This window comes from Terrapene carolina, unplaced genomic scaffold (genome assembly GCF_002925995.2).
Source record: "Terrapene carolina triunguis isolate 2854851 unplaced genomic scaffold, T_m_triunguis-2.0 Scaffold629, whole genome shotgun sequence".
In the NCBI taxonomy this organism is placed as follows: domain Eukaryota; kingdom Metazoa; phylum Chordata; order Testudines; family Emydidae; genus Terrapene; species Terrapene triunguis.
The window spans coordinates 19687597-19700589 of NW_020664980.1; the positions used below are offsets into that span (position 1 = coordinate 19687597).

The following is a 12993-nucleotide window of genomic DNA, read 5'->3' on the forward strand; positions in this document are numbered from 1 at the left end:
GCATTGGCCTGCTAAACCCAGGGTTGTGAGTTCAATCCTTGAGGGGGCCACTTAGGGATCTGGGGATTTAGTTGGGGTTGGTCCTGCTGGGGGGGGGGGACTAGAACCTCTTGGGGTCCCTTCCAACCCTGATAGTCTATGAGTCTCTGCTGCGGTCCGACAGGCCTAGCCCAAGTGCATGCTGGGAGTCGTAGTCCACACCCCACCATCCCCAGTGCATGCTGGGAGCGGTATGAGCTCCGTTAGCCCCGCCTCTCGGCTGCCATGGATACGAGGAATGACGTGTGGCGCTCGCACTAGCTGCTCTGTGTGGGGGCGGGGTCTCCTCCGGAAGCCCCGTCAGCCCGGGCTCTAATTGGAGGGCTGGCGCGGCCCTAGGGAGGAGTTTCCGGGGTGGCTGGTGCGTTCTGGTTCCGGTTCCGGTTCCGGCCGGAAGCAGTGGGAGCGGGATGGCGGCGGGTCCGGGCGGAGGCGGCTGCGCGCGCCGCGGGCGGTGGGGTCGGGGCTGCCCCGTGCGTGGCCTCTTGTCCGGGGCGCTGCTGCTGCTGGCGTCCGGGCTGCGGCGCGGGGCCGCTGAGCTCACCGACGGGAACAACGAGCACCTGAAGCGGGAGCACTCGCTGACCAAACCCTACCAGGGTGAGCGGGGCCCGGGGCGAGCGGGGCTGGGGACACCCCTCGGAGACGGGCTCTGGCCGCTTCTCCCCCTCCGCGAGTGGGCAGAGACTCGCCGGCCCCACGTTCCCAAGGTCCCCACGGGCCTTTCTCTGGCATTGTCCGGCTTAGCCTGCCCCCAGCATGGCTATTCTCTGCGGCTCCCAGAACCCCTGCAGCCCTTCCCGCCCGCTTAGCTTGTGATCTCAGCTGTGCCCGTCCTCTCTGCTCTAGGGGTTGGTTCCAGTTCAATGCCGCTCTGGGACTTCCAGGGGAGCACGATGCTCACCAGCCAGTATGTCCGCCTGACTCCTGATGAGCGCAGCAAAGAGGGCTCCATCTGGAACCGAGTGGTGAGTGCAGCCTTGTGATGGAGGAGATCCCATTTGGTTTGCTCGGGAGCCGGAGTTCCAAGCCCTGGTTCTGAAGCCCCGAATGAGGGTGAATACTGCGGCTTCTGTGGGGACTAAAGCTGTTGTCCCTGAGAGGAAAGAGAGAGGGTGCAGTGGCTAAGCAGTTCTGTCTGTGGGAGTCCCCATGGGTGGGGGAGGTGTCCATGGAATGCTGTCCATGGTACTGAGTGTGACTCCCTCTCTCTCAGCCCTGTTTCCTCAAGGACTGGGAGCTCCATGTCCACTTCAAGATCCATGGAGCAGGCAAGAAGAACCTGAATGGGGATGGCTTTGCCCTGTGGTACACCCGGGAGCGCCTCATGCCAGGTACATAGTAGGGGATGATGCATGCACTCAGAGAAGGAGAGATCTCCTTCCCACTGTGGGGGCAAGGTGGGGGCAAAGTTCCCGTCATCATGGCTTCTACACTTCATCCTTTTAGTAACTGCCAGCAGCAGCTCAGGAGGGGGAAATATGACTAGTGTGCCCCATAGCACTGGGGTGCCCCCTTTTGAGTCTGCTTCTAGGGAGCAGGAGTGGGGGTTGCCAGTCCACTCTGCTGACTATCTCTATCCAAAGTCAGAGAGACAAGGTGAGTGAGGCAATATCTTGTATTGGATCAACTTCTGTTGGTGAGAGAGACAAGCTTTCAGGCTACACACAGCCCTTCTTCAGGTCTGGGAAACTAACTCCAAAGTGTGTGTCGAGATTCGCCTCCATTTGCTGTCTATGGCAGGCTAGGGTTCTGAGCCTTGAGTGTGCCTCGCTTCATGACTTGCCCTGACAGAAGCTGGGCTGGTTTGTCCCTGTCGTGTAACACATGACTCTCACAGCTTCTTCTTGGTATCAGTGTCTCACTAGTCTCTAGCACAGGGGTAGGCAACCTATGGCATGCGTGCCAAAGGCGGCACGCAAGCTGATTTTCAGTGGCACTCACACTGCCTGGGTCCTGGCCACTGCTCCAGGGGCTCTGCATTTTAATTTAATTTTAAATGAAGTTTCTTAAACATTTTTAAAAACCTTATTTACTTTACATACAGCAATAGTTTAGTTATATATTATGGTCTTATAGAAAGAGATCTTCTAAAAATGTTCAAATGTATTACTGGCACGCGAAACCTTAAATTAGAGTGACTAAATGAAGACTCGGCACACCGCTTCTGAAAGGTTGCCGACCCCTGCTCTAACACCTACGCTCTCCATTAGCGCTTTCCTCTGTAGAAGTTACTTGTAACAATGAATTAAAGACTACTTATTCATGTTGCTTGGGTAGAAGCGGCTTGAAAGGTGTGTGGTTTTTTTTTTTTTGTTTTTTTTTTCTGTGGGGGAGCATTTCATAAAACCCCCCTGGCTGATTTGATAGCAACCTTCGTCTGTTCATTAAAAGCGTAGCCAAATGTTTGACTATACTTGCTGATTGTTCTTAAAAATGTTCAAGAGCCCAAATAACAAACTTAACCAAATTTATTGTCTACAGACAAAGCATTACAGTACAAAAAGTAAACATTTCCCTCCTTTTGGGAAGCAGTTCTTGTCTTGCAGCATGTTCACCTTACACAGAATGTGTGCTTCAGGGATACACCACCAAAACCATTTCTACATAAAGAACAGCTGCTGACAAGTTACAAAGCATTTTATACGACACCAAAGATCCAACCCACCAATTTGTACTAGTTCCTGAACTTGTTGTTCTGTACCTTTTATTTTATCTTTGTTTTGGATATTAACATTCCAGCTATTGATCCATGAAGTTAGCTGCCCAGCTTGTACCAGGGCAGAATATTAATGGATTTTGCCTTTGACAGTGTTCCTATCCAGTTAGGCCAAATGTTGAGTTGTTCTGTTCAAAGGTATTGTGCGATATACCAGTGAATGAGGATGAACAGCATTGTGGGGAAAATTACAGGGCCTTGGAGCTGTGCTCAGGTTCCGCTCCAGTTCCAGGCAAAAACCTGCAGCTCTGCGCTCCAGCTCCGGGCTCCACTCCAAAGCCCTGGGGAAAAACAACACAAGTCAGTTAGCATAAATAGCCAACACTTATTCATACCATGCACTTCATACACCAGGAGTAGGCAACCTATGGCACGCGTGCCAAAGACGGCACGTGAGCTGATTTTCAGTGGCACTCACACTGCCCGGGTCCTGGCCACCGGTCTAGGGGGGCTCTGCATTTTAATTTAATTTTAAATGAAGCTTCTTAAACATTTTAAAAACCTTATTTATTTTACATACAACAATAGTTTAGTTATATATTATAGACTTATAGAAAGACCTTCTAAAAACGTTAAAATGTATTACTGGCACGCAAAACCTTAAATTAGAGCGAATAAATGAAGACTCGGCACATCACTTCTGAAAGGTTGCCGACCCCTGTCATACATAATGAGGTGGCGACAGTAATATGTATAACACACGCTTTGGCTAACAATGGTATTAGACGTTCACCAGAGACTGGTCACTGCAATGCAAAGTTGGAGGGTCCTTAGTGCCCTTTCTCCTCCATCTCCTGTTGAGTTGGAAAAGTGAATCTGCCTTGCGTATCGTGGGGGGGTAGGTGTGATTTGAAGTTCTGTGTAGCCCCTTTGTCAGAGCACTATTAACCCCATGCTGCTTTGCTTTTCTAGGCCCTGTCTTTGGCAGCAAGGATAACTTCCATGGCTTGGCCATTTTCCTGGACACATACCCCAATGATGAAGCAACAGAGGTAAGTGGTGACGCCTCAGGCTCCTGGCAGCATGGACAGGGCTCATTGTGACTAGCACCAAGGAGCTGTCTTTTTGTGCTATGTGGTCTTGGCATATCACTTGTTGTGTGGGCAAGGGGCTGGGGCTGGCCTGACTGTACTGGGGGGTAGTGGAAGGGAGAGGAAGAGATGGATGTAGTAGGAAAAAGGGGAGGGTTAGGACATGTTGAGTCACTAGCACAGGCCTGTTTTCCTAGCTAGAAAGAACCTATATTCAGGGTCTCTGATTCCTGCTGACCTAGGGGAGAGATGCAAGGAAGAAACATGACCCTCGTGCCACAAAGGAAAAACTGAAAATTGCAGCTCAAAGAAAACCTGCCCTGAGAGTCCCCTCACTTCATCCAGGTCTCTCGGGGAGCTTTCAGCCCATATGACAATGAGTTAGTAAAGGTCCGTTGCTAGATCATAGGTTAATCCTGCCAGATTCATCCTGCCCTTGGTTGCAAACACACGATGGAAATGGAGAAGAGTAGGAAAAGAAAAACTTCAGTCTATCGGTCTAATCATTCCTGTACTAACTCTTAAGCCCACAGCTCAGTTTGGCAGAAATCCATCCAAAATGTGCTCCCCAGGGGGTGTATCTTTGTTGTTGATTCTCCTCCTTTCTCCCATGTGTGTGCAAGTCTCGTTACATCTTCTGGCTGCTATGCTAACTTTCATCTAACAAGATCCACTGGCTCCGTCTTCTCTGTCTTATCAAACACAAGCTGCTTGTCTTCACTTTCAAGGCCCTTCGTGGTCTCTCCCCACTACCTGTCATCTCTTACTCACTATTGATCTTTGGATGCTTGCATCTGATTGGTTTCATGATGCCAGCTTCCACTGCTCGTTTGTCTACATTTTCAAATGAACGCCTTTGTGCTTTCTCCCATGCTGCCCGTCATACTTGGGAGGAGCTCTCCCTGAGCATCTGCAAAGCTCCTTCAGCATTCTCCCGAAGGCTCTCCTTTGCTGTGATACCTGCAAAAAAAGATTGACAATGGTTAAGTCACTGGTGTGCAGAGACCGCTGTCTTTCATGCCAACCAGTATTGTCTTATTGTTTGCTTGTACTTTCACATCTGTCTATGTCCGTCTGGTGTCTCTTGTTTCATACTTCAATTGTAAGCTCTTTGGAACTCTGCTTGTACAGTGCCTAGCACAACGTGATCCTGGTCTCCTAGGTGCTACTGGAATACAAATAATAAAAACAATCGAGATCTGAGGCGGCCCATCCTGTATCGAAGGGGTCAGAAGCATGTCGGGGAGGAAGAAAATGCTAGCAGGGAGGTTTATTTCTCACTACAAACCTGATGGAGCTGGTCCTTGTCTGTGCTCGGGATGGGCAGGCAGAGAGATCTGCGTGACTGGCCCTTGCTTGGAGCCTTCCTAATTCCGTGCTCATCTGATCGTTTTGTGTGCTCCAGCTGAGATGTGTTTCTCGAGTGTGGCCTAAGGACTGGATAGCAGGGTCTGTCTACGTCAGCTTCCCTCCACAAAACATATCCTGAGGCCAACCTAGAAAAGAACCTTTGACTTATTTGCTGCTCTTCTTCATTGGCACTCCATAGCTTCAGTGCCACAGGGGATGGTAGGTCTGCACATGGGTCCTGTCAGGTGGAGGCTCAGGATTGTGGGACATATCTGTCCCTCATGCAGAATGCAGATCTCTCCCAGCCTGTAGAAGGCTCAGAGTAATGTTCTCCTTCTCTGCCCCTCCAGCGTGTGTTCCCGTACATTTCTGCCATGGTGAACAACGGCTCCCTGGCCTATGATCACAGTAAGGATGGGCGCTGGACAGAGCTAGCGGGCTGCACAGCTGATCTTCGAAATCAGAACCATGATACTTTCCTGGCAGTTCGTTACTCCAGGGGCCGGCTGACGGTGAGATGGATTTGGGAGATGGTACTGAGCTTCATGCCTGTTGCAGGCTCTCTGAGCTGTGCAGTTGGGTTTGTGCTGGGCAGGACAGTGGTGGGAATGGCAGCACTGCCAAGGCCAAGGGGTGATGTGCTGAGAAAGAGCTGTCCTCCCAACACCTGGATCAGCCAACCTGCCCTCTTGCCACTGTGGCTCTAGAGAGAGTGATGGTGGGCTGGGTAGAACTCGGCGCCAGAACAGGGGGGGGCAGGGCCCTTCCACTTTTTCAAAGTGGACTTTTGCTGGGGCAGACCCCCTCCTCTTCCCCCTGAGGCTCTCCCTGCCGCCAGGCTGGCGTGGAGTCCCCCTGGGGAGGGGAGCCTGGGCAGTTGTGGGAGCCGTGCACGTGGACTCTCCACCTGCCTGCATGGGAAGGGGGGGGCTGACAGTAGCCCCTGGCCTGTGTCCTGGGCTCCCGGCCCGGTGGAGGTACATTGTCCACAACTCTGTGCTGGCTCACCACAGCTGCTCGTGTGGCTCTCCCTGACCTGGCTGTGCAGGGCGGGGCAGGCCTCTGAGCCAGAGCCCGGCCAAGGTGGGAGCTACAGCATGGACCCTCCGCCTGCCCTGGGGGACGGGGACACGGGCCGGGGGCTGCTGTCGGCGGACTCCTCACACCACAGGTAAGTGGCGGGTCTGTGCCGTGGCTCCCCACAACTGCCTGCGCAGCTCTTATTGTGGCTAGTCTGCAGCTCCAAGGCCCTGGCCAGAGCTGGGTTGGGGAGAGCCACATGGGCAGCTGTGGGGAGCCAATACAGACCCTCCATCTCTGCCTGCCCTGGGCCAGACGTGGAGCCTGGACAGGGGCAGGGGACTGCTTTTGGCCTTGGGTGGGGGGTGGAGTGGGCTCGTGGCCCCATTCCTTCTTCCAGCTTGGGTGGGGGCCCCTGGCACCCCCACTTTTGAGAAGGCTCTGATGCCCTTGCTTCTGTGCCCTGAAGTGACATTGCCTTTTCCTGGCAGGTGATGACCGATGTGGAGGACAAGAATGAGTGGAAGAACTGCATTGACATTGCAGGAGTCCGACTGCCCACTGGCTACTTCTTTGGGGCTTCTGCTGGCACAGGGGACCTGTCTGGTGAGAGCTCCTTTTGAACTGGAATATGTTCTCAACCCAAGCCAGCTCTGGGGGCTGGGGCATGGTGCTGTGGGTGGAGTGGCGTTCCAGCGCTGCCTTGCAGTGGGCTGAGCACTTGGAATTCTTAACCATGCAGGAGAGGAGACAGGCAGCCTGGGAAAGAGAGCAGGCACTTTGGCTAGGCAGCTGGGGAAAGCCTCCCACATGGAAGCCAGGTTTCTGAGTCAGGGAGGGTGGGCCTGAGGGAGACCAGGGCATGGAAGAGCACAAGAGGAATCTTTTCATGTGCCTTTGAGGGCATGCAGCTTGGAAAGGGCTGTGCTATCATCTAATAATTGATTCTTGTTTCCCAGACAATCATGACATCATCTCAATTAAGCTATTTCAGCTGATGGTAGAGCATCCACCAGAGGAAGAGAACATCGACTGGACAAAGATTGAGCCCAGCGTCAGCCTCCTTAAGTCACCAAAAGGTGAATCTTCTGGGCTCTGGGGACCCATGATAGAGGGTTCCTGTGTCATCCCTTCAGGCCTGCTGAGTGCTCAGCTCCCAGAAGGGTGGTGGCCTGGCAAGGACCTAGATAAACCTATGCTGGGCACTCAGCCACATGCTGCGTACTCGGCCACATGCTGTGTGAGATCCAACACTGCACAGCATCTCTGGTGGGAGGGCATTTCTCACATGCAGCCTGGGGGTGTATGGGGATTTTGCTACCCCAGCCTGAGCAATGGAATCTCCCTGCCTGCTCTTAACACAATAATGATAGACGTGTGACATTGACTTGTCCAAAAGCCACTCTCTTGGGAGGGGGATTTGGCAGGTCAGCATTAGCCCATTTGTTAACCATGGGAGATCCCAAGCTCAAGGTGGAATAGGAGATGGTGTGTGTGTAAATCTCTGCTCTAAGCCTCCTTCTTTCCTGCCCACAGACAATGTGGATGACCCGACCGGGAATTTCCGAAGTGGGCCCCTGACTGGCTGGAAGGTGTTCCTGCTGCTGCTCTGCGCCCTGCTGGGCATCATTGTGTGTGCTGTGGTGGGGGCTGTGGTCTTCCAGAGACGGCAGGAGAGGAACAAGCGTTTTTACTAGTGGAGGAGCTGGCCTGGCCCCGGCCCCAAATGTGATCTTTTCTATGGGGGATTGTACAAAACTTTGGTTTCTAAAAAGCTGTTTTTGGAGAAATAACAGGAGTATTTTGGTATCTTGTTTCTGCCTTAGCTCCTCCTGGGTAGCGTGTGTCAAACCAGCGGGAAGTGGTGAGCAGGCCCTGCAGCCGGCTCTCCTGGGGGCGCTAGCGCTGGCTCCACGGCTGGGGCAGGGCGAGGGGAGGGTGTGCTGGCCGGTGCCGCCCCCAGACAGACCCGGGCGGGGGGTGAAGATCCGTTGCCAGCCGGGCCTGGCCGGGGGCCGCGCGGGGAGTGTTAAAGGGCTCGCACCGCCCGCCTGCCTCTGCGAGCGGGGCTGCCGGGAGTTGTAGTCCCGTCCCGTGAGCTGCGCGCGGCCTCATCTGGCGTTTGGTGGCACGCGGCGCGGAGTGCGCAGGGGCTGCCGGGAGTTGTAGTCCTGTCCCCTGCGGCTGCGCGCAGCCTTACGTGGCGTTCGGCGGGTAAGATGGCGGCTCGCGGCGGACTGCTGGGCCTGGTCCTGCTGCTGCTCGTTGGCGCCGTTCCCCGCGGCCTCGGCCTCTACTTCCACCTGGGCGAGACCGAGCGCCGCTGCTTCATTGAGGAGATCCCGGACGAGACCATGGTGATAGGTGCGGGGGGCGCACGGGAGTGGTGGGGACCCTGTAGTGGGGACTAGGAGGAAAGTCTGTGGCTCGGGGGCGGGGGGGTAGACGGGCCTGGTGCTGGGGGCTGTTCTGTGCTTGATGACCAGGGTGGTTCTCAAAGTGTTGCCCTCCCCTGCAGGGAATTACCGTACCCAGCTCTACGATAAGCAGCGGGAGGATTACATGCCTGCCACACCTGGGCTTGGCATGTTCGTGGAGGTGAAGGACCCTGATGATAAGGTACCTGGGTTGGGAGGAGAAGACACTGGCACATTTCAGCCCCGGGTCAGCATAGGTGCCCTGGTTCCCCAACCTGAATCTGCCCATCCCATTGGGGCCCGGAAGCTACAGTAGCCGGGTAATGGGACTGAGCAGCCCAGAGCCAATGCCCATGGTGAGGGGCACCCCTTCAGCATCTGCTTGCAGTTCCACTGAGTTGTCTTATCTGGGCTCTAACTTTGGTTGCTCTGTTTCATAGAATCATAGGACTGGAAGGGAGGTCAAGAGATCATCTAGTCCAGTCCCCTGCTCTCAAGGCAGGACTAAGTATTATCTAGACCATCCCTGACAGGTGTTTGTCTAACCTGCTCTTAAAAATCTCCAATGATGGAGATTCCATAACCTCCCTAGGCAGGTGCCACACACAGACCATGTTGACTTGTGAGACACCAGATTTCCCTGGTATTAAATCACCATAGATACTGGTGGTTCTGCTGTGGAACAGGCTGTCTTTGTGGCATGGGGGCAAGCTCTGGGTTTAGGTGGATCTGCCTGATTTTTCTATTGCTGCCTGGTTCTGAGAGGTACTTAGCAACATGGTGTTGAATCTAGTTCTATAAATTCCAGTTTGAACTATGAAATTAGAAAAATGTCTTTTTTTTTTTTTTTTTTTTTTTTTTAAGCTGCTGCTCTGCAGTATCAGCTACTTTAATCAGTGCAGTGACTGCTGATCCCTGTGGTACATGGTGCCCACTCACTTCCAGTCATAAGAACGGCCATACTGGGTCAGACCAATGGTCCATCTAGCCCAGTATCCTGTCTTCCGACAGTGGTCAATACCAGGTGCTTCAGAGGGAATGAACAGAACGGAATCATGAAGTGATCCATCCCCTGTCACCCATTCCCAGCTTCTGGCAAACAGAGGCTAGGGATACCATCCCTGCCCAGTCTAGTTAAACTCCATGATCTAAGACTCTAGACTTATTGATGGTCTGGTCCTGAACTTAGAGCTCCATCTAGGCCCAACCTTCCTTCTCTGGCAGTTTCCATCCCCTCCTCCCCAGTGCATTTGGTTGGAGCCCTGCTTGTTTTGAAATTGCTTATGAACAGATTCTAAGGTTCAGCAGAATGGAATCTCAGGAGAGCAACTAACTGAAATGCTGATCTGGCCCTATGTTCTTGGCCCGATGTGATGCTTTAACTGTCACCTGGGCAGATAGCACAGGGGACTTGAAGAGGGTCTCTAGCCCCTGTAAATCTGCCTTGCTACCTAGATCTCACCACTAAACAATTTGCTTTGGGCAGACAGACCCTTTAGCTACAGTACCAAGTGTTCTGCCAGAAACCTTGATGCACTCTGCTGTCAGATCCACGGATGTACTGTATTCAAATTCTGGATTGGCTGTGCTCTGGAGCTTGCCATTACTGCCCTGTCCTTCTCTTCCAGGTCATCTTGTCGAGGCAGTATGGCTCTGAGGGCAGATTCACCTTCACCTCGCACACTCCTGGAGAGCATCAGATCTGCCTGCATTCTAACTCCACCAAATTCTCCCTCTTTGCAGGGGGTATGCTGGTAAGGTGGGCCGATGCGGGACAGAGAGGGGAGGGATGGCCCAGGCCATGTAGCATTGTGCTGGGGCAGAACACCTGATTGTGTTCTCTTGTCTTGCTGCAGAGGGTACATCTGGATATCCAGGTGGGGGAACATGCCAATGACTATGCTGAGATTGCTGCCAAGGACAAGTTGAGTGAGCTGCAGCTCCGGGTGCGGCAGCTCATTGAGCAGGTGGAGCAAATCCAGAAGGAGCAGAACTACCAGCGGGTGAGGAACCTGAAGCAGCCTGGCCAGCCCTGCACTCTACACTGGAGATGCAGCAGGGGCTGTGTTCATGGTTTGAGAAGGAGGTTCCGGGGAGGGGGGGTGGGGGGAACCTACCCAGCTGGACAGTGACTATTAGAGAGTTCTGAGGGCCATGGGAAGCCACTGGTCTCTGGGGCCTGGGAGGATCAGTCTGTATTTGCTTCTCTGACCTGTTGTTTCCTTGCTGCAGTGGCGAGAGGAGCGGTTCCGCCAGACCAGTGAGAGCACCAACCAGCGGGTTCTCTGGTGGTCCATTGTCCAGACCCTCATTCTTGTTGCCATTGGCGTATGGCAGATGAGGCACCTCAAGAGTTTCTTCGAAGCCAAGAAACTGGTATAAAGAGGGCACACAGCATGAGCAAACAGCCCTCTCTTAACAGAGGCAACTCCATGAGTTTCAGCAGCCTGGACTGGTCATGCCTACCTTCCCCTAACCCTCCAGCTGCCTCCACCACTTCCCTCCCTCCCAGACTGGGAGGGATTTCCTTGTATTGGTTTGTTATGGCATTTCAGTCACTCATTCAATCTGTGATGCTTACATGGCCCCCAACGCTGTACTATCTGAGTGCCTCGCAGTCTTTGATACATTTATCCTCAGCACCCCTGGAAGGCAGGCAGGGCTATTCTTGTCATGTTACAGATGGGAACTGAGCCCCAGAGACTAAGTGACTTGGCTTAGGTTCTGCACAAAGTCTGTGGCAGAGCAGGAACTTGAATCCAAGTCTCAGACTAGCACCCTAACCACTGGACCATCTTCCCTGGGAATAAGGGGTAGAGTGTTATCCTGCATGGATTCCTCTGAGGTACACTGACCTTCCCCAGGAAGTCTGGGCCTTCCTTCCTCTGAGTTGCATTGGAACTCTCTGGCAGTGTGGGTGGAGTCTCTGTGCCTGTGGATTTCCTCCTCTCCCAAGGCTCACCCCCCTACAATGAGCTGTGCTCCCCTTTCCAAGAAGGCTGGAATCCTCATCCCTTCAACTAGAACCACAAGTATTTTCTTCATGCCAAGAAGCTAGTATAAATGGAGGAGGAAGCTTGAGCACACATCTCCCTTATGCACAGAACCTTCAGCCAGGTGCTGAAATCTGCATGACTGTGTCCTGAACTGGCTGCTCTGTGCTGCCCTTGGATCACTGCCGAGAGGACAGAACTGATTGTGATGGCGCAGGGGCCTCTGCACTACCACACCCCCCTGAGGCTCCTGGTCTGTCCCAGCATTGAGTGTGTGTATTAAGTGGTGTAAAATGCATAATGTGAAGAGACTGCAGAGGGGTTGGAACTAGCTGCCTTGAGGCTGAGGCAACAGACTTGTGTATCTGCCATGGGTAGTTCCAAGGTGCTGATCGCTGTGGTATAGGAGTACGGTGGGATTAGAACCCCCCAAGTTTCTGTGCAGGGATGGCTGCATATTTTAGTGTAGCATTTGTTTTCCTAGTGTGTTAACAGGGATCTGGGCACAAGGCAAAGCTGTCCTATCCTCCCACTGCAGCAGTCATTCCTTTTCTAGGTGGTATAATAGTATGCCACTTACCACCATTCTCTGCTGCTCATAGGGGCATGGTGAGGGGTCACACTCAGCTTCCTGATCCACAGTGCTGCAGCCAGCCTTCCCCTTCCACTGGGCTGCAGGGCATCCCTGGCCCCAGCGTGGTGCATGTGCAGCAGTGGAGTAGGTTGGTTGATGTGTCCTTTCCCTGTACAGCGGGGAGGCAAAGGGGGTGTTGGGTCACTTGGTTACTAACTTTTGGATACTTTGTTCTGTAACGTGGATTCCTAATAAAGAGTGCTCTGAGGACGGGCTTGTGTGTGTCCCCGGATTCTTGCTTTCTGAGCCTGCTCAGTGGAAAAGGGACTGCAACTCGGATGAAAACCCTTTGCGGGAGAGGGAAGTCTTTCCCCTGGGGGCCTGGCAAGCTACCCGTGCATGCGGCGGCAGCTGGTGACCCGTCCCCTGGAGGGGGAGGTAGCGGTGACTCGGGGGTACGGCGGGCAGCCCTCTAGCGTCCTTGTAACTCCATGTGCCCCTCCCGGCTGCGAGCTCGGGGCTGCCCGGGCCCGACTGATGGTGTTTGGGGGATGCTCGGCCCGGGGCCGCTTACGTGGCTTTAGGCCGCCGCACCTCCCCCGGCTGCCTGGGCCGAGGACGGGGGGAGCGGCTGGTGCTCGCGGGAGCCGTTCGCCCCGGAACCCCCGTGTAGGCGGAACGGCGGGACCGGGCCGTGTTTCCGGGGGACCCCGCTCGGCGCCGGACCTGGTGTCTGAGCCAGCGTGTCCGGGCAGCCCCGGGCCCGGGGGGTCGGAGCCAGGAGCCGCCCCCGGCGCCGCCTGGGAGCATGTTCCCGTCCCGGAGGAAGCCGGCGGTGTATGTCCGGGGA

At 54.1% G+C, this 12993-nt stretch overlaps 2 protein-coding genes across 2 annotated transcripts; both read left to right on the forward strand.

Moving 5' to 3' along the window:
* The first annotated feature begins 435 nt into the window (after positions 1 to 435).
* On the forward strand, positions 436 to 7878 carry LMAN2 (lectin, mannose binding 2). The gene is made up of 8 exons (XM_024215396.2): positions 436 to 639; positions 889 to 1007; positions 1256 to 1373; positions 3671 to 3750; positions 5490 to 5651; positions 6651 to 6765; positions 7119 to 7238; positions 7696 to 7878. The coding sequence occupies exons 1-8, from the start codon at positions 450 to 452 to the stop codon at positions 7854 to 7856; spliced, it is 1065 nt and encodes a 354-aa protein (XP_024071164.1). The 5' UTR covers positions 436 to 449; the 3' UTR covers positions 7857 to 7878.
* Positions 7879 to 7899: 21 nt separating this feature from the next.
* TMED9 (transmembrane p24 trafficking protein 9) lies at positions 7900 to 12411 on the forward strand. Its single transcript, XM_024215373.2, has 6 exons — positions 7900 to 7909; positions 8224 to 8523; positions 8678 to 8778; positions 10205 to 10330; positions 10433 to 10579; positions 10809 to 12411. Exons 1-6 carry the CDS (start codon positions 7900 to 7902, stop codon positions 10956 to 10958), a joined length of 834 nt encoding a protein of 277 aa, XP_024071141.2. The 3' UTR covers positions 10959 to 12411.
* The last annotated feature ends 582 nt before the right edge of the window (positions 12412 to 12993 follow it).

What these genes read in the sequence shown, in the direction of transcription:
- LMAN2 (XM_024215396.2), top strand. Translation starts at nt 450, where the DNA reads ATGGCGGCGGGTCCGGGCGGAGGCGGCTGCGCGCGCCGCGGGCGGTGG. An exon ending in GCTGACCAAACCCTACCAGG is followed by an intron (nt 640 to 888) that starts GTGAGCGGGGCC and finishes TCTCTGCTCTAG; the next exon opens with GGGTTGGTTCCAGTTCAATG. An exon ending in GCTCCATCTGGAACCGAGTG is followed by an intron (nt 1,008 to 1,255) that starts GTGAGTGCAGCC and finishes CCTCTCTCTCAG; the next exon opens with CCCTGTTTCCTCAAGGACTG.
- TMED9 (XM_024215373.2), top strand. An exon ending in TGAAGGACCCTGATGATAAG is followed by an intron (nt 8,779 to 10,204) that starts GTACCTGGGTTG and finishes CTTCTCTTCCAG; the next exon opens with GTCATCTTGTCGAGGCAGTA. An exon ending in TCTTTGCAGGGGGTATGCTG is followed by an intron (nt 10,331 to 10,432) that starts GTAAGGTGGGCC and finishes GTCTTGCTGCAG; the next exon opens with AGGGTACATCTGGATATCCA.